Below are 23,460 nucleotides of genomic sequence, written 5' to 3'. Positions count from 1 at the left end.
CGAAAGCTTGGTAGTTGCAACGCAACTGATTACTGATGCAGAGACAGCAGCTGTCAACAGTTGTGGAACCCTTGCACTGTGTTTCCCCTTCATCCTTCACACGATACTTGTAATGACCTTGAAGTTATTGTGGATTCTAAACCACTGCTGTTAGCCTACATTAAATATGTAATCAAGGTGTCTCCTCCTCCCATGAAGAAACAGACAAACGGAGTTGCATTTCCTAGGGAGCAAAGCAAACCATGTTGTTTAATACTTTTTTTTCCCCAGCTTGTTCTTATTAGTCTTCGGTAACTGAAAGTAGCACAGCATCTAAAAATTAGCACAGATATGCTGCTGTAAAATGTATTAATTTTAAACTAATGTACTAGTCTTATTCTTGTGAGTAGAACTATTTTGAAGATTGCCAGTTTGCAAGACGGCAGAGTTCAGCTCGACAGAACTTTCAGTTCTTTATTTCAACAAGCAAGACAGAATCAATAAATTTTGAACTGCATGTATTTAAATATAGAACACTGTGGAGCTACAATTACTTAGATATATTCCAAAGTTCCAAAGATATCAGTTTCACAAGTCTGTCTGACTAGGAGCTGCGTGTAGCAGTGAACACAGAAAAGATGAAGAAATAACTTACAATGTAACATACGTCCTGGTTATTGTCCTAGATCTACATAATAAAAACCCTTTCTGTTCTCTTTGAACAACAACAACAAAAAATATTAAAAAAAACCCCACCCACCCAACAAAACAAATCACCTTGTGATAAATCTAAAGAAATAAAGGTAGGTGCTGTGGAAAAGGATTGTAATGTGAAACACATACAAGCTGGACTACAGCACATTCACAGTGTGGTCACTTTGGGCAACTTGGAGATGAGACAAATTGCAGAAGCCTGCACCACTGATTGAAGAGGAATTGTACAGTGCTTGGGCACCAATTACATACCCTACTGAGACGGTATAAAGAGCCTCAATTACAGTGGAGTATTTTGTCAGTTAAAACAGCATATGCATATAAGACTAAAAATTAGTAAGATACTATTCGAGGTAAAAAAAGTATTACACAATCTTTCATCTAATATCCCATTTTTATGAGTATTGAATGGTAACATACTAACAATTGCTGTAATACACATACATAAAGGAGACAAACAGGATTGTATGCAGTGTTTCACTAAATTAAGTTTTAAGTGAGGTGAACTGATATGCTAAAAAACACAGAGATTAAGATCACCTAATCAAACTCAACATCTGCTTGTTTTGCAGAACGGGAATTCAGAGAAATTTCTCTCTTTCCAACTACAATAGAAATAGCCCATCATATCAAAGACTTCTAAAGAAGAGAAAGGCCACCCTTTTTGTCACTAGCACCAAATCACTGGTAAATAGCATAAGCAAGTGCTCATGAGAAGGTTTAATCCTGTACAATCAATCAACTTCACATTCGAGTATACTGAGCACAGGGAACAAGTGCATCATGGAAGTGGGCGCAGGGTATAGATGCCAAAACCGAGTTAAGGTCCTCGTACTCTCTTTGGAAGTGCTAAGAACTGTCAGAAGACTTAGAAGGTAGGAAACCATGTATGATTAGTGCCTGTAGGATTCTAGAGCTACTACTCTCACCTTCAAAACTATCAGATGTCTTCCAACACATGGTGTAGGTACTCACATGTAAGACAAAGAGAGGGACAGAGAGAAGATAGCATGAGATATTTCTCTAACCTTTCATCTAATTTGGGGGCCAAGAGTAAGATTTCACGTATATGGTTCATTCTGTGATTCATTCTATGATAACATCTGCTGCCTTTCAGAAAGTTACAAGACTGCTGACAAAAGAGGCGTTACTGTGGAAATACATCAGTTGGCATTGCTTTCTGAGAACATACATCAAATATTGCGATTGTTAAGACAATTATTTTTTTTTTTTAAAAAGTGTGAAAAGTTCAGAAATAGTTCATTTAGGAGATTGTGAAAACAATGATTCACCAAACTCAACAAACAGTTCTTAACATGAGTACCATGGCTGAAACAGTCATTATTCAATCCAAAATCTCCCAAATGTTCCTGATTCTTCTTCACAGAAGTAATTTCTTTCTAGAAATATGTTATGCATATTGACTAGAACATCCATAATAAGTCTCAAATGGTGCTATTTGTCTATGAATTTATCAGTTATCTTATAGAAAGTATTATTTTGGCACACAATCTCAATGGCAAGACTTCATGGTACACACTCAAGCACGATTACTGTCAGTTTTAACATCTTACCTCTGTAACATCCAGAGAAGACAAATCAGAATCTTTTTTTAGACTCTCTAAAGGCCCATGTATACACAGATATGGTAGAATGTTCAATAAATTTAAAACAGACATAGAAACATTAGTGCACAAGACTGTAGACATGCCGTTTCTGCAGTTCTGAAGCAGCCTATACATGTTCACACTCAGCTTAAGCCAACAAGAAAAAAATCTTTTCTTAAATCACAGTTGAAACAGTCTGTGTTTAAACTGTTTTTAAAAACATAGCTTACTTTAAAATCGTGGTACTGTGTCTAAGCCTTCATTTCATAGGCCACATAAGCCATTAGACCTTAATATGTCTACTGCAATACTATGAACCAACTACACCCTTGTTCAACTTGTTTTCAGTAAACTGAATACTATTGCTGCAGATGTATTAAAATACTTTTCATTTTGATCAAATTTAATCATCACTGCAATTTCACCTTATTAACACAACTTCACTAAGGAATGAATTTGCCCTCTTAATGATGAACGCTTGTACTGTTGGAGATTCATACTAGCACAGCTTCCAGTGCCTGAGCTGGTTTAGCTCCACCTGTAAAACAACTCAGGTAACTGGCTCACCCTCCGTGCAACTCACCTGAAGGGCAAACCCTTCAGGAAGCATTATAACAGGGAAAAAAAAATCACAAATAAGATATGAAATTATCATATGGAAGAGTAACAGGGCAAGACTAGAAGAAGAAGATATCCCAAAATTTCAAAATAAAGATCTTTATTTCAAAATAGTGTTTGAGAATAGCACATCCAGTTGATATAAAATACAAACAGCAAGTTACCATTTTTTCAAATGGGCCAGTTTGCAGAACTATATAGTGAAACACTGTACAAGTTCACAAGAACTATTATAAAACAGACGGTTAAGTTCTCATGTTTTAATTCTATTTAAACTATATTTTCACATTTGACTCCTAATTCTGCTTGTTTTAATTACACAAGGTGCTTACAAGATTGCCTATAGAGTGAAAATTATAAAACAGAATTTAAGACTATAAATATAGAAAGGAATTCCTTAAACTACATAATATTCTCTGCCACAAAGATACATTTTACAGAAGTGCTAATATGTCTATGACAAACAGTAGCAGATTACATTTAAATGTCAAACAAATCACACAGTTTATATTTTTTTTTCAATTTTCTGTCATACTTCTAATCACTGTGAGGTTTAATAAACACTGTTTTCACTTCCTAGTATTTCACAAATGAAGTGGGAAAAGAAATAATATATCTGCATATGTGTGTGAAAGAGAGTCTGTACACATACGCATATATGCATGAACAAAGTTCTTGTAATTATCGTTTGGATTTTAACAGTACTGGAAGTAAACAATAGTAAATACGTTTCCCAGGTTTTCATAATTTCAATACATCAAAAAAACCTCTGAGTTCCTGTAACTAGAAACAAGGTTTTGTGTAGAGCAAACTGTAAAGATAAACTCTTACACAGAAAAAGGACTCCCTAGATTAGTATTTTCCGTTTTAAAAAATTATACCATCCTGTGGCACAAGTGATTTTTACTAACATCCAGTACTCACTAAAAGCTTGTTATGCAAATGTGCAGTTTTCCAAGCACACAACTGGAACAGCTCCGGCAGGGCACGGATATTGGGGCAGGACAGTAGACTGAAGTCCTCTTCCCCACCCCCAAAACCACAATCAGACAAGACACAGCCATAATTCACCTCTCCATGACCACAAGGACATGAGGAAGGACAGTTCATGGTGCTGCCTAGCCCCAGAGAGCACGTCCCCACCACCACAGTGTCAACCATAGACCTGCAATGGGCAAAGCACCGTCTAGACTTTTTCCAAGGTGCAGAGTCCCAGTGCTCACAGTGATGCCCCCAATTTCCCCAGAGGCATTATGCCTTACAAAGGCAAAATGCCTCCAGGCACTGCCACTCAACCAAGGCACCTCTTCCCCCTTCCCAATGTGGTTCAGACTTTTAGGAGTCATAATTGAGCCCCATGGGCCTGATTCTGAGCTCAGGGAATTTATCAGTTTAACTATATGATTCCTTATTAGCCTGCCTATTACCATAATATCTTTGTGCTCTCTAGCTGGAGCTAAACCAATGGAAAATTCTGACATTAATGGAAACGCACTTAGATTATGCAACACAGATCTGAATCTGGCCCAATATATAGAAAAAAAATAATCCCATGATAAGAATCTATTATTGTAGTAACTATCAGAAAACAGGTAAGAAACCCTCTGAGTAAATCTGCATTGCATCAGAATACACCACAATACTGCAGATGTTAAGGCAAAACATAACACCTCCCAGCTCCCTAGTATAGTTGAGGATTCAGCTATATTACCTTCAGTGATAACTTGCAGTAGTAGGCACTACTAGTCAGTGTTCACAGGGAGAAGCTTTGGTTAATATCAGACCATTTGTTGACTTAGCTTCACACTCCTATGATCTTTAGCTTGTCACATTTGCATAAACTGAATTCACTACAGCGGAAAGAGACATTTATGGCCAATTCATGCAACAGAAATATGCTATTGGCTATTGATGACTCTTGTAACAAGGTCTAAATTTACAAGATCCAACAATCTACAGTTGGGAAATCTGGAGTGTAGATAGGAAAGTTTAAGTATGTGAGATCAAGATGTGTAGGCGGTTTACACAGAAAAAGCTAGAGACACAGAGGGGAGAAACTAGCAGATGGTAAAGAAAATGGGTACCATTATTCCCTAAATCTGGGAATGCCATAAACCTCTTGATGTGTTAGACCAAATTCATTTAACAATTACAATGACAAAGAGAGATATTTCTCAGAAAACCTTTATGGGATTTTGGGGAGAAGTTGCTCACCAGATCCTAACTCTATTTTTCAAACATTTTAAATCCCAATCCTTTTATTTTTAAAGGATATAATACTTTTTAAATGTCCTTTTTTTACACAGTTATTTAAAAATAACACTTCAACAGTATTAGAGAACAAACATTTTAGCGTTTGCTTTTTACATTCATGACAGAATTCCCTGATTGAGTCAGTTTTAATTTGGACTTTATGCCCTGTTTAAATTCTGCCATCCTCTGTGGATCTTTCTCACACAGTGAAGAAATAAATACTAAGTTATGTGACACTGGCCCTAAAGCCACAAAAACTGACATGGCCACTTAATGTTCAGGTTCAGATTATTGAGTTAACTCCTGATAATTTCCTTTTTATAGCCAAATTTTGAAGATTAGCCTATTAGTTAATCTGTTAGTCTAAGGATATATTTCACGTCTACAGGTATTTCCAAAGTCTCTTTCTAAGAAGAAGCATTTCAAGTAATATTAGTACTGAAGTAAAATATGAGTTCTCCATTCTGTCTTGACTGGTAACAATGCAATCTTGGTATTCTAGTCCACAGAAAAAGTTGCATTGACTATAGTTTGCCAGGTCTTCCCATAGTATCAATAATGACAAGGGAAAATACCAGGAATCTCTCTCAAACCAATGAGATATTCAGAACAAAAGAAATATTCCCAACGCGACCACTGTAGGAAAACCAACAGTAGATTCCTGATGCTGACTTTTGAATTAAGTTTAAAATAACAGAGCAAAGTTGCTTTTAACCCAAAGAGATTGAAATAAAGCCATTTTGCTCTTCAGAACACCTGTAAAGACATGGTATGCATTGAGGCATTTGAGCATTTAAACACTGAAGTAGGTAAAGGCAAAATACTTAAGTCTTTGCTCTGCAGTCTCTCCTCTGACCCAAACCTGTCATTCAATTCAAATGGCAATTTTGCTCTCGTACAGCCTGTGGTACAAGGCCTGTAATTTGGTTTCAATAAAATCTTCCATTTGCAACGCCAAAAGGAAGCAGGAATGTAGCTTGAGTTTCACATACAAAACTATACAATTTGTGTTAGAATACAGATTTGAGGATTGCTTTAAAAAAAAATATTTATATATAGGGAATTAACAGTGCAATACCATTTGGTTGTGTGAAAATCTTACCTTTTCTTTCTTCAAATGTACTTAAAGAAAAGCTCTCCAGTTTTAAAGAGAATAAAATAAAAAGGGATAAATATTTCATGATGGGAAGCAGATCCCACAGCATTCCATGCAGATCTCCAAGCAATCTGAAGATTCACAACATGCGTCCATTATGCCACAGTCCATGTCACATGGGCAGTTACAGTCATCCCCCATCTCGTCCCCACAGCAACAGCAACAGGCCTCCGATGTGCAGATGCCACAGGATGCTTGTCCCAGAACAATGTTACAGAGGGTGAGAAACTCACAAAACAAGCAAGCCAGGATACAGTGAACACAGCAATCTTCATACATACCCGTTCAGTAGCATGTCGTGTATGAACAAACAAAACAAGCAAAAAAAAAAAAAAAAAAAAGAAAAGAAAAAAGGACTAATTAATACGTTATTCTAAATCCAGATATATCACAATGCCAAATAAGTAGCTGAAAGACTGATTCAGTATAAACATAATCTAACACCACAAAGAACATGTTTTTCATCTTCAAGGTCACTTTTGCAGCCTAACTTGTCTCCAATTTTGTATTGGTTTTGATGCAAGTTTCCTTTCACAACTTCATGCAAATCTCAAGTACTAAACATCCACTTAGATCCATTTCTCCAACCATTTATTATGCAAAACATCCATATCTATCATCTTCAGTCATAACTTCTTCCAGCAGGCTCAGAAAGTTTTTAAAGAAAATAAAAATAAAATAAATCAGCTTATAAAGGAAACTACCTAAAATTATTTCCAGCCCCTCCCAATGCATCTTGCCCTTCTGAATCTGTTTTGTTGGCTTGTTACTTATGAAGAAAAATAAGGGAGTTGCCGAATTTTTGCTTTCTTTATACTTTTAAGCAGACCTTAAAACCAGCATAACAGCATGTTATATGTATTTCTGTATTTTCAACAGTATATAAAACATTCAGTCAAAACATGGATTTTTCTATTGCTTCTCCATAGAAGTATCTTGGCAATCCTTTTAATGTGCTACTTTAATCTTCAACAGAGTTCATAACTACACCTGAACATCAATACCCATCTCTCATAAATATTGCTTAATTACACCTAGATAATTGAAGTGTCCCTCAAACTGTCTGCAAAAAACACGGCATCTAAAGAGGAAATACATGGAATAACTTCAAACAATTAATGCATCCACAAGACGAAACAGGAAAACACAGGCTGGAACTAAGTATGTGCCAGTGAAAAAGAGACTGCAGTAGTGAAGGATATAATCATGTGTTTTCACCCTCCTCCCACAGTAAGCACATAACATGTAGAGCCTTATATGTATAAACATCCTTAATTTGTACCTGGCAGTGAACAGTCATCCAGAAAGAAAATGAGAACTTAGAAATATAGGGAATGTTCAGCGCAGAGAATTATTTTTCTTTCCTAGCCTCAGCTTTCATTCTTCTTTTTATTGCTTGCAAGCCTTGAACTTTAGGCACAGACAGTTGAAGACTGGGAAAATTTTCTGGGGAAAATATCCCGCACCATCTCATCCTTTCCCTGTCCCTACAATCTAACACCGGTATCTGCTATGAGAAGCCGGTAGGAGAGACAGGATATTGAGCTATACAGGCACATATAGGCAATTGGTCTGATCATTTACAGACATTATGTTCTTACAGTTCACAGGCTGCAGACTTGTTATCACAGGGGAAAGCTTGCAATTACTTGCAACAGTAATACGATTACCAGCCCTCCTAAACATAGTTATAAATGTAAAAAATGATGCAGCAACCATGGCAAGTATCTGGATTGATGCAAAATACTTCTAACATCGCAGGAACTTTGACTGCAGGATAGTTTAGCGATGGCTTCACATGGGCAAGCATGGATACCTTCAGCAATGCAGCGACAGAGGCTCAGACCTGCAAAATGTGTCCCAAGCAGCAAAGTAACCACCTGAGCTCTTGGCCCACCCTAAACATCACTCTGCTGGGGACTGTCTTCTCCTACTTACTACTCAGTTCCAAACTTAGCCTGGGAATGTCTGTACTGCAACGTGGTCACAGTCACAATATACATAATGAACACTTATGCCCAAAGGAAAAAATGGAAATATCAGGAAAAGCAAGAAGGAAAAAAGCACCCCAACCTCAAAAACTCCCTGCTACTGTGCAGGAAGCGAAACTGAAAGGAAACCACAGGTAAGGCTGAGCTGGGTTTAAAGAAAGTTGTTACTTGTATAAAAAGGCTCCTTTTCCCAAAGAAGTGCTGTCGCTAAATAAATGACCTTCATAGAAAATGCAGAAGGGATGTGAAATAAAGCTGGGGAGTATCAGTTCACTGAAGAGGACCAAAGCCAGACCGATAGCGATTAATTAGCTAGTTGTCATGGAGATGGTGTTAAATTTGTTCAGGTACAATCTCCTTTCAGATTTTCTTTTAATATGAAGGAAAAAGATAAAGAAGCCAAGAGTTCTATCTAAGAAGCCTTCACATTTAAGAAACTGAGGGTTTTACTGTTTTGTATCTTTAAAACACAGCTGAAAGAAGCTAATACCATAACAATTTTTGTTCTACAAATGTTTTTTTTTAAACATAATACCATAATAAAACTTTATGTGTATCAGTATTGAAAATAAGATGCCAAACAAATCTTGCCTGCTTCATGCAGGGTTATGTAAAATTGCAGGGAGAGAAATAAACGTTATCAGAAATTAGAATATACATATTTATTGATGGGCAAGAGACAGAGTTCATAGGTTAAACAAAAGGGACTGCACTCAGAAAGCACCTTCTGGACGCACAAAAGAACTTGTCCCTCCTAATCTAAAAACCATGCAAAATCAATACTTACAAGAGTCTGTGTTGATTTAAATAAAGGTATTTCAAAGGTTAAAGCTACCAAAAATCGTCCGAGACAGAAATTTCGGCCATTAGTGCTACGATGGAAACACTGTGGAGGGTCTGTCTTTCTCTTCTTCAGCGACTGGAACACTAAAAGGATTTACTTACCTACTGTCTATTTTTATTTTCTTCTCCCCAGATTGCAAAACTAATTTTCCATTCAGAAAATCTTCCTATAACAATTGTACTTCACCTATGCAAACACTTAACATAAAGCAGAGATACCCTTTACTGGTCTCTTTATTCTTGCAAGAACTCATTTGTACAATGAACATAAACTTTGATCCACATTTCAAGGACAAACCTGAAATAACCATGCTTTTATATTCTTCATGTTATTGACTTTTAATAGCTATCCAGGTAGCAATTATTTAACACATGACAAAGCATGCTGTTACCTAGTCCTGCCTAACTTGCTGAATTCAGAATCATGACTCTAAAGGTCTGTAATACAATGATAAAATGAGTGGAAGAATAATTTCTTCCATGTATGACTCCTACTTCTTAGTGTCTTATCAACAGATATCAATAAGATAATTATAAGGAAAAGATACAGTCACAGTAGTTTTTTTGTAATAATAACAAACCTACAGACTACAGGAAACTCACATATTCGTCTCTAGTACCCATATTCCTACAGCAACCTGCCAGTTCCATAGAAAAAATTCTACAGCTAAGCCCCACTTCCTTTGGCTGCTGTTGCAGGGTGTCATCACCAGTGGAATCCAGCCAGGAAGAAGACACTATATAAAGCTCACTCCAAATGAGATGACCTCAGGTTTTTCATTACCATGTTGGAGACCACTAAAATATATTTCACTGCTTGCACAAGACCCTCTAATAATTCTTTCCTGCTTCCAAGACCAAAGAGACTATTTTAAATTACAGATTATTTAATAATTTCAAAACTATTTAAGCATGTTAAGAATAAAGACTATACTTAACTTCCACTCTTTGACCTTACCACTTCACAATCCTAATAGTTTTTGCAGATGAGTGAGCAGTGGAACACATTAATCCAGCTGGAACTAAAAATTTATATATCTGGGAAGAATTTGGGAAAAAAAAGTAAATTTTATGATCTTAATGTCTGACAGCATGTTTTCTGGAAACTCTGAATGTATTTTTGTTTTTCTGATAAAAAAATGATATAGTAATATCAGTTATGACATTGTATTACTGTAAAGAGGTGCTAGCTTAAAATGCTCTATTTCTTTATACTCTTTTTTTAAAATTTGAGAATTGGAGGTTTTCTCATTCTTCTTTTCCCATTAGATACGCTAACGCAACTAAGAATTAGTAGTGTGCCTTTACCAAGGACCAAACTCCACCTGCCTTGATGTCCATGATGCAGTACTGTTGATAAATGGTTAACTCCCAGGCTTCTTGGCGTTTAAGTTTTCATTAAATACTTTCACTGAAGAAGAAGAAATTCGTCTATGTCTCATTATGTAAGTCCACCATTAATGAAGATAAGCTTTTCCTTAGGACTTACACACCATACCACACAGATCTCCAATTTTCACGGGCTTTCAATTCTTCTATTACACCTTCCTCTAATCAATGGAGAAATGCTGCACTACAGCACTATATAAAAATAAGGATGTGGGGTGTCAAAACATACAGAGGTATACTTCATACACACATACACCCCGCCCCCCCAAACAGTAGATCTGCCTTAGTTCCTTTATCAAATGCGTTTGATTTCATCAAAGCACAGTATCACATTTATTGACTAGGACCCAAGCTGCCGAAAGCTGTAAGTTAATGGCATAAATTACAATAGGCTTGGTCTGTAGGCAGTGATAGTATATTTTATTAGACCAACTCGCAGCTGGGTAAAAAAATATAGTAAAATCTTTCAGACATTCAAGCTTATCTTCAATTATCCTTTCATTTTGCCTGGGATGAAAGTTAGAAAGGGCCATCCCATGCAGCATTTTTAAATAATGATGTAAGTAAAGCTGTTTCCTTAGTTCTTTGGCACATCCCCAAAAGTTACAGTTTTGTTAGGTAACTTCATCAAAAATGTTAAACAATGCCAAGGCAAACAGAAACCCAAGCAACTCGTCCAAGTTTTTGCTGCTTATATCATACACACACACCAAGCTACTTTGTGCTGAATTAACTAAACAGTGTATACCGTACATGTAACATCTAATATTCCTGGGTTATAAACGTTACCACAGACAACATCCAGACAAGAAATAGTCTAAAATCCCTTAAAACTGTTTACACACTGTTCTTCAAAGCCCAGAGAGCCCCACTCTATACCTTATAGAGGTATACAGTTATGTTCCTTTAAGGAAAAGAAACAGTATCAACAATAAAACAACTTTAATTTTTGTTCATGTCTTTCAATGTCTGCATGTGCACACCATTTTTTATTTCTAAAATCTCTGCATATAGATGTTACACTGATATCCAATTCCTTTTAAGTACTGAAATATGTATTTTTTTTAAATTTATTTCAATTTCCCTTTTATCATCTCTTCATTTTTACGAAAAGGTGCGGCTGCACTTAACAAACACTTTTAAGAGAACTATCGACCATCTACACTGTACAAGAGATGCAGAAGTCAAACTGAAAAATGTACAGAGGAACACATGTGCATGCTGATCTGTGCTGCTTTTGTAACGTCTGACACTAACCTGTCACCAACTGACCCATTAAGCTCTCATACCAAGCAGGCAGGTCACATATGATAAAAGGTTTTCACGTCTGCAATGGGAAATAAGCTCACTTACAGGATGGTGACCTTGGTCAGCCTCTTCATAACTATATTCACCGAGTTCAGACAACTCAAACCAAATCTCTAGGCACTCTGCTGTCTCGCAGAGAGAATTAAAAAGGGCAAAACTGCAATCAAAGTGGCAGCTGAGGTCCTCAGCGGGGGTTTACTCCAGGCCCCTGCAGAGACCTGAACAGAAGCCCCAGCAGGAGCTACAGGCGTCCCGCAGTCCGGCAGCGTGGGGCCAGCCCTGGCAGGGATGAACACGCCGATGGCAGAGAAAGCCCCCAGCCAGAGTGGCACAGCCAGCCAGCAGCAAAACACCCTGGCACAAGTTTCTTAAAGGTGTGCATTGCACAGAGGTGGGGCATCAGCCTACCGAGCAGCGGCATGCATGCCATCACACCACCGCTCCTGCAATGTATGGGGCTCGTGTGCAGACTCTGCTACCCACCCCCTTCTAGAAAACTCACCGCACCCAGGAAAATGCTAAAAGATAAATAAGAAATGCAGAAAGAACCAAATGACACACTGCATGTAGTATAGTTATCTCTAGATAATAGAGCTACATTCATTTAGACTGGGAAAATATAGTTACAAAGCACAGTATACATAGTATTTCAGATTATTTTTTTTTAAATAGAATACTTTTATTTTTTTTTTTTAATTTTAAAATAGAAAACTATCACCTGTATTGATCAAGAAAATAAAAATGTTGACTGAACAGACACATTGCACTGCAAAACACATGGAAACTTTCATCAAAGCTTATTTTCTAAACTCTCAATACAGGTATAACCTCAGGAGTAAAATGATCCAGTTCAAACATACAGATGTACTAAAAAATGTGCCAATATCTAAGGCTTTCTCAGACTATTAAGCTTTCATTGCCATTGCTCATCACTGCAAATACTGAGACTACTTAGGTGCTAGCTAGACCATGGCCTTATAAAATGGATTTTGCAGGAAGACTTTTTTTTTCATTGGCCCTGTGTTCCACTCAATTCTCTTACACAACATGCAAACCACCTCCCAAGACTTCTATGCAAACAAAAATATAAACCATGCTTAAACACAGCACTCTTCAAAATGCCTTCTTCAAAATCACAGGTTTGACCACATGACTGTTATTTGCCTACTGCCTGAGTAACAACTGTGCTCTGATACAACCTTGTCTAACAAAAAAACACTTTGTGTTCAGACACAAATCCACTTTGCATCAATTTCTAAAAGGTAACAGTGGAAATTTAGACCTGAGTAGAGGGATTTGCAAGACACCAAGTAGCTGCCTAGATGTTATTTGATGCTTTGGGATAGATTTCAGAAGTGCACGTCTGTTTAAAAAAAAAACACAAAGAAAGAGAGAGAAGAGATGGCCAGTAGATATTTCTACAATGACTATTCATGGTGTAACGCACGCTCATACCAAATCTCAATCCAATGACAGAACAGTATATAAAAGAAAGCTTATTGCTGCTCTTGTGGCACTCAAGAGGGAAAAAAACCCCAAGGCCCCTCCCCCCCCCAATCCTATTCAAAATAATATGCCCAAACAGAAAGTTGACTGAAAGCTGTTTTTCAGTTTATACAAAATTATATAAACCAAAGTAAGATGCTCCTACTTCAGAGGTCTGTGACTCTGCTAAGAGAACCACTCACTACCTTCCACATATACGCACCTAGCGGTTCTTAAGACCCTTGCTTAACACAAAGGTTATTCAGTGGACTTCCTTTGTCTTCAGTTAAGCCATCAATATCACTTAGGATACTCTAATAAACTAACGTAGCCAGCAGCATGAGTTAAATAGTGCCCACCAACCTGATGCTTGGATTCAACAACTTGAACAGATGAAGTTGCACTATACTACAAAGGAGGAAAAAAGTTTCTTTCAAATACACCCTGAAATGTTGAACTTTAAACACTGGATGTTAAAAACCGCCACACACTGGGTGAGATTGTTCACTGCATCTCTAAGCTCAGTAGCAGAAGATACACAGTCCAGAACGCTGAGGAAGGTTGCTTCAGGTCTTGCTCCTGGAAGAGCACGTAACTTTACATCTGGCAGCGAGCCTGCACTGCCTGTCCTTCCCCAAAGCCTCGCCCCCATGCTGCAGGCTTTCTTTACCTACCTCACTCCTGCATCTAGCCTCACTCACTTCCTAAGACCTATCTCGAAAAAAATCTTTGGAAAGAAGATGCTTTCCAGTGCCTCTCTGGTTTCAAGACCCTGGGATGGAATAATGTAGAGATTGCACCGTATATACGGGAGGCAGGCTCATGATCACCACAGTTTAACATGCTACAATTTCCAGGTGAATACAGCAATTGTGTATGCTCTCAGCCTTTCGTGAATATGTGAAGTACCGCCCTAAACTCAAATTCTCACAAGTTACTGGAGCTGTGGGAACTATCCTGACAAACACGACAACTTGTGCAGTCACAGAAGCTTGACCAGAAGTGAGCACTCAGTTTCAAAACTGAACTGAAACCTGCATTCCCTCTCTCCATCATTAACTTTTTATAAATTATTGCTTTGATTAAAAAAAATACTAATATCAAGCTTCATAATTTTGGTAGGAAAACTTGGTTTGGTTTTTACAAAGTAATTAGTGCCTACTTCATTTTGCCCTATCTGCCCCCTTAATTAAATTCCTCTTCCAGCCCTCCCAGTGCCCAGTTTCCTCGTCCCCTTCCTCCTCAAACCTTGCATATGTCATTACCTTCCACTGCTCTGGTACACCTATGTACCCATTCAGGTACCCGTTTTTCTTCATTTGCTACCATCTAGATTTACTGTTCAGCAGCCTCACTGCTGCCCCCCTTAGACCTCCCCCCCCTCTTTAAGTTGCTCTGGACAGGTACCACTGCTTCCAAACCCAGCAGTTACTGCCCTCCTTTTACTCACTTCCAATTGCCTCTTCAGGTTTCTAAGGTGTTTCTCTGTACTACACATAACAGGTGCAAGAGAGTGACAATTCTCTTTGCTAGCGGTCTACTGACCAGAGTTTTGGAAGAATCGTGACACCTTTGACATCAATAATTTAAAATATTATAATTTATTTGAAGAATAATAATAATAAAAAAATATTATTCCCAATATGCACTGAAACCCATCCAGTCCTGTTGAAAAATATTTAGAACTTTAACAGTTTTTAAAAACTGCTTTTTAAAGGAGGCACTCCTACTATTTCTTATCTCCTTTGGTTTTTTGTAGTGTAAGTTATGGAGCTGAGTAAGATTTCTTCAGGGACAATATGGATTAATAATAGATGCAGAGGAAGAGCGGAGCTGGTGAGTGCGCTCACACCCTCCTAAGCCTCACTGGATGTGAAAGTGTTTCTAAACAGCATATTCTGGAATGCTGACATGACTCCATACACTACAGGCTCATTTAAAAAGCCAGTTTTTAAAGCTTTTATACTACTGCTACCAAAATGTCTGTTACATTTAAAGCACTTCCTATGTAACTTCAGTTCCAAAAGCTTACAAGATGTGATTGACAGCGCAAGAGCAGCTTGCAGCTGGAACAATTAATAAAAGAGTTAACTAAGATGGGGGGATTTTGGTGGGGTGGGACACTGCGAGGCTTTACAGCTTGCATTAGAGCTGTTTAGTCAGGAGCAGTACTGAGCTTCATGGGAAGATGTGCTGTCCTGGGTAATATAATACTGAACTTCATTTGGCTTACTGGTATAGACAATGAAGTTTGCAGTATCTGAAGCAGCACGCTGCATTTGCTAACCTTTTGAATAAGCATGATCCCATGACACCACCATTAAGTGGTAAGCCCGTATGTCCCTTGATTCTCTCCTGCTTCAAGGTCTACCAAGCTTTCTGTTCTGTCAATAAAGATGTTCTAGAGCAAAATAACTACCAGACCTGGACTTATTTTGCATTACAAGTATGTGTGGTGCTCCAGAAATATTTACATCTTGTCTTTTAAGAAGAAACAAGAATACATCTTTTGGGAGGGAATAAGAAAAGGTGAAAAATATTTGCTCTTTCTTTTCTATAGTCTACACTCAGCTTGATGACTGGAATTTTCACTTTTGTTCCTTCTGAGGACATAATCTATTTCTTTTCTCTGGCCACTTCAATTAAAATGAGTTATTCTCCCGACGGGCAATAGAGCACACCACTCATGGTAGGAGACAAGGCAGATGAAGTAAGAATACACAGCATGTATTTTCAGGTTAGAAAAAAAAAAGAAGCAGCTATAAATTAGATTACAAAATCCAATGTCATATATAAAGAATAGGAAAATGAAAGTGAATTGGAATATCTGAAAGCATACAAGTTTACTTGTATTTCTTTCTACTAAAACTATCTTGATATTCTAGTAAATTGAAGTAGCTGAGTTAATTTGGGTGATTGTATATTCAATAGTCACAGCACAAGACTTAATATGTCTCTTTCTGCACAAGGTTATATAAGAAACTGCATACAACTTACATTATTATACAGTACAGATGTGCACAGACACAATTGCACACCTTCAAGTAAACTCAAACCCAGCAGCTCTTCAGCAGTAATCAATGGCTTAGTATGTTAACATGGCACAAGTTAAAGCAAAGCCAAGTAGTTACACAATGTTGCAAATAATTTCCAATAGTTTCCTATCTTTTCCATCTTCCTGTAAGCCTTTTCAATAGTTTCTACAGAAATGTCATTGGATCAGAAGAGACAACTGCTCACAAAAAATGCCACTTCGCCCACAGAAGTATGATTCATAATACAAAGAAGCTGTATAGGTTAGGTTCAAATCAATTTGTGCATACCATTTTGCAAGAGTGTCTACACAATCCTCAGTCAAAGGGCTTTCTAGTGTACTCTTCTGGCTTTGTACTGTTAAACATATTCGTCAAGTACACACATTGCTGATTTAAATGTAATTAAACTCCTTTGAACAAATAACTTGGCTAATGCATCAAGTTTTTAAAGTATAGCCTTCCTGAAGTAGTCACGAGGGGCTAACATTTCTTAAATTAATACAAAGAATTATATTAAAGTTATGGGTAGATCATTTTTTCCTTAAATACTATCTAATATTTGTGTTATTTCTGACCATTGCCAGTCTTCGTGCATCTCATAAAAAACCTAAGGGATGGTAGAACAAATGAAGTATATATGGATACTTCCTGCAAGGCAGCAACTTAGTAAGAACATTACTTTTAGCCTACAGTTCCCCCATGCAACTCCAGAGGGTAAATTACTGAAAAGCTGAAGAAACTGTCAGAAGGCTTGTACTTGTGTGCATGCAGATGTGTAGATACAAATGTAAAATAAGTCTGCCAGAGAACTGTAAAGCAAACTAAAATTTCAAAACTAGAAAACTATTTTTAAAAACAAATATTCCCTTACAGGCACATCACAATACCCTAGATACACTTTAATCATTGCACAATAGAATTTTTGTTTCAACCACATTGTAATGTTTGGGGCTCTAAGTTTTCTTAGCAGTGTGGGTCATGCTATTCAGACCACATATCTATGTTCCCACATTCAAAATGAGAACGTTACAAGGTTAGATGTATAACGTCGAATATATTTGATTTAAGCTATTAGGTGACTCAAAAAATGACATGTGACAGTAAGGATTACACTGTATTTCTGTACTTTGAAAGTATGTTAGTTAGAAAGTGTGACCACACAATGTAATTATCTGTATTCTAATCAGAGATGCCTTTAAAAATATCAACATTTCTGACTGTATATATAAAAAATGCATATTGGCAGTTTCAGGCAACTAACATAATCATGTGTTGGATACCAAAATCAGACATCAGAATTCAGAGCTAAATCTGAAAGTATCTTATTAATTTTCCCTCAATCATTCGGTAATTTGACATGATTGCCAAGGTTATTAAAAACAAACAAAAAACCCCCACGGACTGTATTCATTCCAATAAAATTTTAGAAGAAGAAAGGAAGTGTTTGCCATAAATAACTGTATAAGGGCATGAACAGGGCAGGCACTCTCTTTAGAACTCTCTACATTTTTTTCAGAGGTCGAATTTCTTAAATTCAGAGGCTTGCACCTTGTACCAGTCACGTGAACAGATCTAGGTCCCTTGAGTTACAGGTTTTTGATACTTGATGAAGGAACAAGATACATAAGAAAAATATCAGGCTGGACAGTGAACTAGATTTCATATAACAGAAAAAGATAAGGAGAAAGTATGAAGTTGTGATTTTGGAAAGAAATGTTAGAGGACTGAACGTGCAACAGAAAACTAACAGTAGATTTTTGAAGACAAATATGAAAATAAACCACAGGAAGGAGGACTAGCCGATGGCACAGTCTGAGTGAAGCTGTTCTTGATACTGCTACACAGATTGACTGAGTGAGTAGGTTTGAGTGAAGGAGTTGAAGTCAAGAGAACTCACTCCACTGGTATCAGCAGGCTCCATTCAGGCCACTATGGCAGTCCTCATCCCTCTTCCTTTCATCCTGGCTGAGAATCCTCCTCATTTCACTGAACAGTACCATTTCCCATTTCTCTAAGAATCTGTGTCTGTATCCACCCCCCACACACACCCCTCCCCCCCCCCCCCCCCCCCCGAGTTTTATTTAACCAGTCACATCTATGCCTGCCTTAAAACAATAAAATATATAGAGCCTCTGCACCCTTCTTGTAACTGGCAGGAGCAAAGCCCATCAAGTGTATTAGTGCTAATGGGAAGGCAGTGGATTGAGGAGAGGCTCAGGAACTCTGGGACCATTAGAGTAATTGCAAGCAGTGAAAATGCATGCACACACACAGCTAAAACATAAGGGAAACTATTTACTTTTGCTTATTTAAGCTGTGCACAGGGAGTACGCAGCTTTTTAATGCAAATTAGTTACAGCCCAAATACAGCGTAAGGCATGTTAAACATTGAAGCACAAGTCCAAATTTTATTATCTAGTGTTCAGACCTCATGGCTAGTCAGAATATATGCTAACAGAACATTTTCAAAAGCAAACTCTACCCTCATGGAGGCTGTCATTACTGGATTTAAGTATTTACTATACTTTGAACTAGTGCTTCAAGATTTTTTTTTGGTGTACGTGTGACCATGTTGACAGGAGTTTCTATCAGTTCAGGGTACTAACTAGAGGGACTAAAACATTATCACACTATGGTGGTCAAATGTTTGAAAGCAAGAAATCTCCCATTGCTTCAATTTCCTTCAAATACTTAATATTTTCCTTTGGGGAAGTAACTTGTGTTTTATCATAATGATTTCTATTTGCTTCTGGAGCATGTGTCATGCTCTTCAATTATTTTCAGATGATTGTGTAATTATTAGTGAGAATGGGGTTTGGCTAGTCTTTATTCAGTTTGGGGTTTTTAATAAGAATTTCTGCTTACCTTCAGGTGAAGTACCTGGCTTTTGAGAAAACGCAGAGCTTATTTTACTCTTCTTACTGCTGTTGCTGTTGACAGACAAGGTGGACTGAATTTTTCTGTGCATTTTTTCTGAAACAGGAGCTGAAAGTTTTCTGTTGTCTGCAGGTGTGTGCTTGACCCCATTGTGAATTCCACTTCCATTACTCAGACCCACGTGGCCGTTTTGGATTTTGCCACTTTCTTCCTCACACCTTTCCAGTACTGAAGTATTTGGCTGAGGCAAACGTTGAGGTTGTGCTTAAAATGAAAGAAAGAAAGGGTTAATTTAAATTGGAAATTTATAACTGAACACCTTAGGCTACACTGGGAATGCAACTTTAGCTGCTTTTACTGATCAAAGATCAGGCTGAAAAGTTAACCTTTCCCCATGAAAACAAGAAAGCAAAAAATCTCTATATTAAAAAGAATTACTAGGTATTCAAAAAACACCTCATGTCTGCATGAGGCCTAGATTCCCCATTCGGCACTGCACGGAAGGTTTGCAAGGCTCTGTGAATTGCACAGAGAGAATAAGGCAAGCAATTTGAAGGAGATAATCAGAATAGGAGAAAAAGTGAGATAAACTTGGGTTAAGGGAGCCAGATGAAGAATGGGGGAAATGCAACAGAATGAGAGAAAAAGGTATGGGAGGGAAGATACAGACTGCAGCAACAGAAGTGAAGGGGCAGCTTGGCCAACCTGCCAGTCTTCAGAAAATAACCTGAGTGACATGTTAGGGGCCCCCCAACACCCAGCCACAACAGAGCAGTATATTAGAGAAGATTAGAAGTATCCAGGTAACTAACCAGACTTTGAAATTAAATTCATAAAGATTGGGGATTGCAGGGAAGAACAAAACTAATCAAAATCTGATTTTGTGGAGGAGGAGATCCAGTAACCAGAAGGAACATGTATTCACACACTCACACAGCTGTGGCAAGCCAGAGTCCCCCCCTCCATATTCCTCAATTCAGAATCACAATTTTAAAAATGCCTGTAATGGGCCAGTTAGAGCTTTAATGGCAACAAACTGAAATGGTCAAAGGAAAAAAAATACAAAACCTGTCAAGGCAGGCATCTGTAGTGGCCTGGTTAAGACTCCAAGAGCATGTCTTATAAACATCCTAATGAGAGCGCATGAACTTGACCTCTCATAGTAGCTGAGCTACTATATTATAAAGGAGCATATTTTTAATAACATGGAAAGTATATTGTCTATGTATTTAAAGTCTGTATCTAAAGAAAAGAAAAGCCGCAGGATTTTTTTTTCATGCAAAGCTTGTTAATAAAAAAGTGGTTTCCAATTAAATATTCTTATTTAGAAAAAAACGCAGACTTCGTTCAAAAACTAATTAAACTATACACATAGTAACACAACAAGATTTCATAATCAAAAAGTATCAGCCCAATCACTTCTCCTAATCAAAACAATACTGTATCATGCTTGGATACATGCAAAGAGGATTTCAGACAGTCCAATCTTCAAGTATTTATAAATCTAATAACAAGGAAAAAGCCCAGATTGCCATGAACACTCAGCTGAAGAGAGATTAGACAGTGCTAGCAGTAAAGAAAAACAGTGCTGCAGTTCATACTCTTTTCAGATCATTCACATCCATTTTCAGGTGATTTCACAGTAAAGCTCTGTATGTAGATTACACTGTGTCCAAGATTACGATACCTATAGAAAATTACAGTTAGCTTCCCCTAAAAGAACAGTCTTCACTGATCACTCCAGGTACAAGTTACCAAACTTTTAGATAAATACTACTGGGACACACCGACCAACATGGTCTCTAAAAACACTCTCGGTTCTGAATTTGCCTAACAAAGCCTCAATGCTTCCCTTTTATCAAGGACACTGATACCATTCTCAGATTGCTTCCTCCAACCATCATAAACTTGTCCAGATTAAATTTCAGATAAATCTTAAACTCTAAGTCCTGGTCACATTCACAGGCAAAAAGAGATACTTTCCATAATATTTTAAGATAAACTGGTTCATTTTTTCTTGCCATTTGATTGTTTTAATCACAACAATTGAAGATACCTAGACTGCTGATATCTCTTATGAAGAGAGGCCGAGAGGCTTGGAGTTGTTCAGCCTGGAGAAGGCTTCAGAGAGACCTTATTGCGGCCTTCCAGTACCTTAACGGGGGCCTGCAAGAAAGCTGGAGAAGGACCTTTGACAAGGCCATGTACTGATAGGACAAAGGGTAATGGTTTTAAACTGAAAGAGGGTAGATTTAGATCAGATATTAGGAAGAAATTCTTTACTGTGAGGGTGGTGAGGCACTGGAACTGGTTTCCCAGAGAAGCTGTGGATGCCCCATCCCCAGAAGTGTTCAAGGCCAGGTTGGACGAGGCTTTGACCAGTGGAAGGTGTCCCTGCCCATGGCAGGGGGGTTGGAACTAGATGATCTTTAACAGGGGTCCTCCCAACCCAAACCATTCTGTGATCTATCTAGGTTAGAGTAACCCTGATTGAATCTACTTTACTAAGTGGTAATTTTGTGTTGCAGGAAAGAAAGGGGGGGCTGGGGGAATATTCATGCTTCAGTGTCTCCAAAAGTGTTGCAGGAGAGACAAAGAACATTGCCTTCCATTACCAGTAGTAGCCATGAACCACCAAGCCCACAGAGCAGAAGCACAATGCTATCTGACACCTAAACAACTAACTGTTGCCCAAAAAGTTTTTCACTGCCAATGTTAAAAAGTGCTTCTCCTTGCAATTTTGCATTACTGTTTGCAAAAACCTATAAACAGAAGCATAAGCAAGGCACTTTCCTCACTCTGGAATTCAATTTGTAGTATATATTCTGTTAACATTTCCAGACTTTCGTAAAGGCCCCCAAATAAATTATTATGGAGTTTTCCTTTACATGAATCGGATTCACTAAAAGTACACTACCAGGAACCATTTGCATAGGTCATCTTTCTAGATACATGCAAAATTCTTTTTTTTACAAATCAAAAGGTATCCCTTCTATTTTAAAAAACAGTCAATGTAGACTTAACCACAGTCAAGAATAAAATCTTTGGCAACATCAGAAATCAAAATTATACTCTCTAAAATTCAGTGTTCGTAGCCATAGTTCCCCATAGATTTATTTTCATTATCTCACTCAAAGGTAAATTGTAGTATTAAGGAACAGCCTTTTTCACATTCCATGTAACAATGTGTCCTCAAACTGTGCTGCCTATGATTCCCAACTGTGCCATGGTGCATTGCAATTAGAATTACCTAGAATTACTGGGGAGGGTTAACCTTCCTCAATAAACAAAAGCAATAAGACTACACAAAAAATTCTGTATGTCTGGATGCAAGTTTCTAAAACTGACAGTTATGACCTTTTCCAAGCCAGCTAAATTGGTGGTGGCAGCTTATAATTGTTTGTATTTTTTTAGTGCTTTGCTACCATACAGTAACTTGACAAATTATCCAAAATTCAGTCTTTAAAATCAGGGCTATTTCTGTCAAACTGTGGGTGAATGGGAAGTCTTGGGGAATCTAAACAGTTACATGTTTTTACTTTTACTATGATTTTTGCTAAGGATTTTGGGAGGGTGGGTTTTTTTGTTTGTTTGTTTGTTTTTGTTTTGTTTCAATTTTCTATTAAATAATCCTGTTCCCAAAGTACTCTTACTTCAGTCTTTTAGCATTAACATACAACTTTTTAGCTGACTGGCTTTACAGTATTCACATGTGATATGCAGGTCAAATCAAAATGGAATAAAACCCCAAATGGATTAGTTATCTCAATTTAAATTTATTTTAACTTTATTGATAATTTTGCACTAGGGAGACTTGAATCTTATGGTTAAAACACACTTGAAACCAATTAGGAACCATATGACCGCATTCTAGCATAAAGAACAAAAGCAATTGACAGTTCCAAGATTAAGCCACAACCACTCAGTTTAAAACAGAAATATTTTTACCTTATTTTTTAAAGGTTGTGTATATCTAAAAAAAAAAAAAAAAGGTGTAATATGGGGAACGACACAATGCTTCTTAAAACACAGTGATACCCAGGGACTCTCACTCTCTCTTTAATGATCCACTGCTCTCATTCAGCTGTCTTTCTTTTTTCAAATCTTTACATATGTGACAGCTCTCAAAAGTAGACCATAGACCATCTGGCATTTTCCGAGGTGTAACTTGTGCAAATTCAGCTCTACTGGGAACACAATGCTAT

The 23,460-nt window shown here is 37.5% G+C and overlaps 1 protein-coding gene across 5 annotated transcripts in view; it reads right to left on the bottom strand.

Annotated features, from left to right (window-relative positions):
- Window positions 1-3,001: 3,001 nt before the first annotated feature.
- MDFIC (MyoD family inhibitor domain containing) overlaps window positions 3,002-23,460 on the bottom strand; it is a 51,392-nt gene continuing 30,933 nt past the window's right edge. For all 5 annotated transcript variants that reach the window (XM_014282030.3, XM_005441764.4, XM_014282033.3 and 2 more), the window contains 2 exons: window positions 19,244-19,519; window positions 3,002-6,596 (listed from right to left, as the gene is read on the bottom strand). In XM_014282030.3, the coding sequence (XP_014137505.1) occupies window positions 6,349-6,596; window positions 19,244-19,519 (524 nt within the window). In that variant the 3' untranslated portion in view covers window positions 3,002-6,348. The remainder of the gene's footprint in view (window positions 6,597-19,243; window positions 19,520-23,460) is intronic.

The sequence above is a fragment of the Falco cherrug genome, chromosome 5 (genome assembly GCF_023634085.1).
Source record: "Falco cherrug isolate bFalChe1 chromosome 5, bFalChe1.pri, whole genome shotgun sequence".
Taxonomy (NCBI): Eukaryota; Metazoa; Chordata; class Aves; order Falconiformes; family Falconidae; genus Falco; species Falco cherrug.
This window is presented reverse-complemented; position numbering and strand designations above follow the sequence as displayed.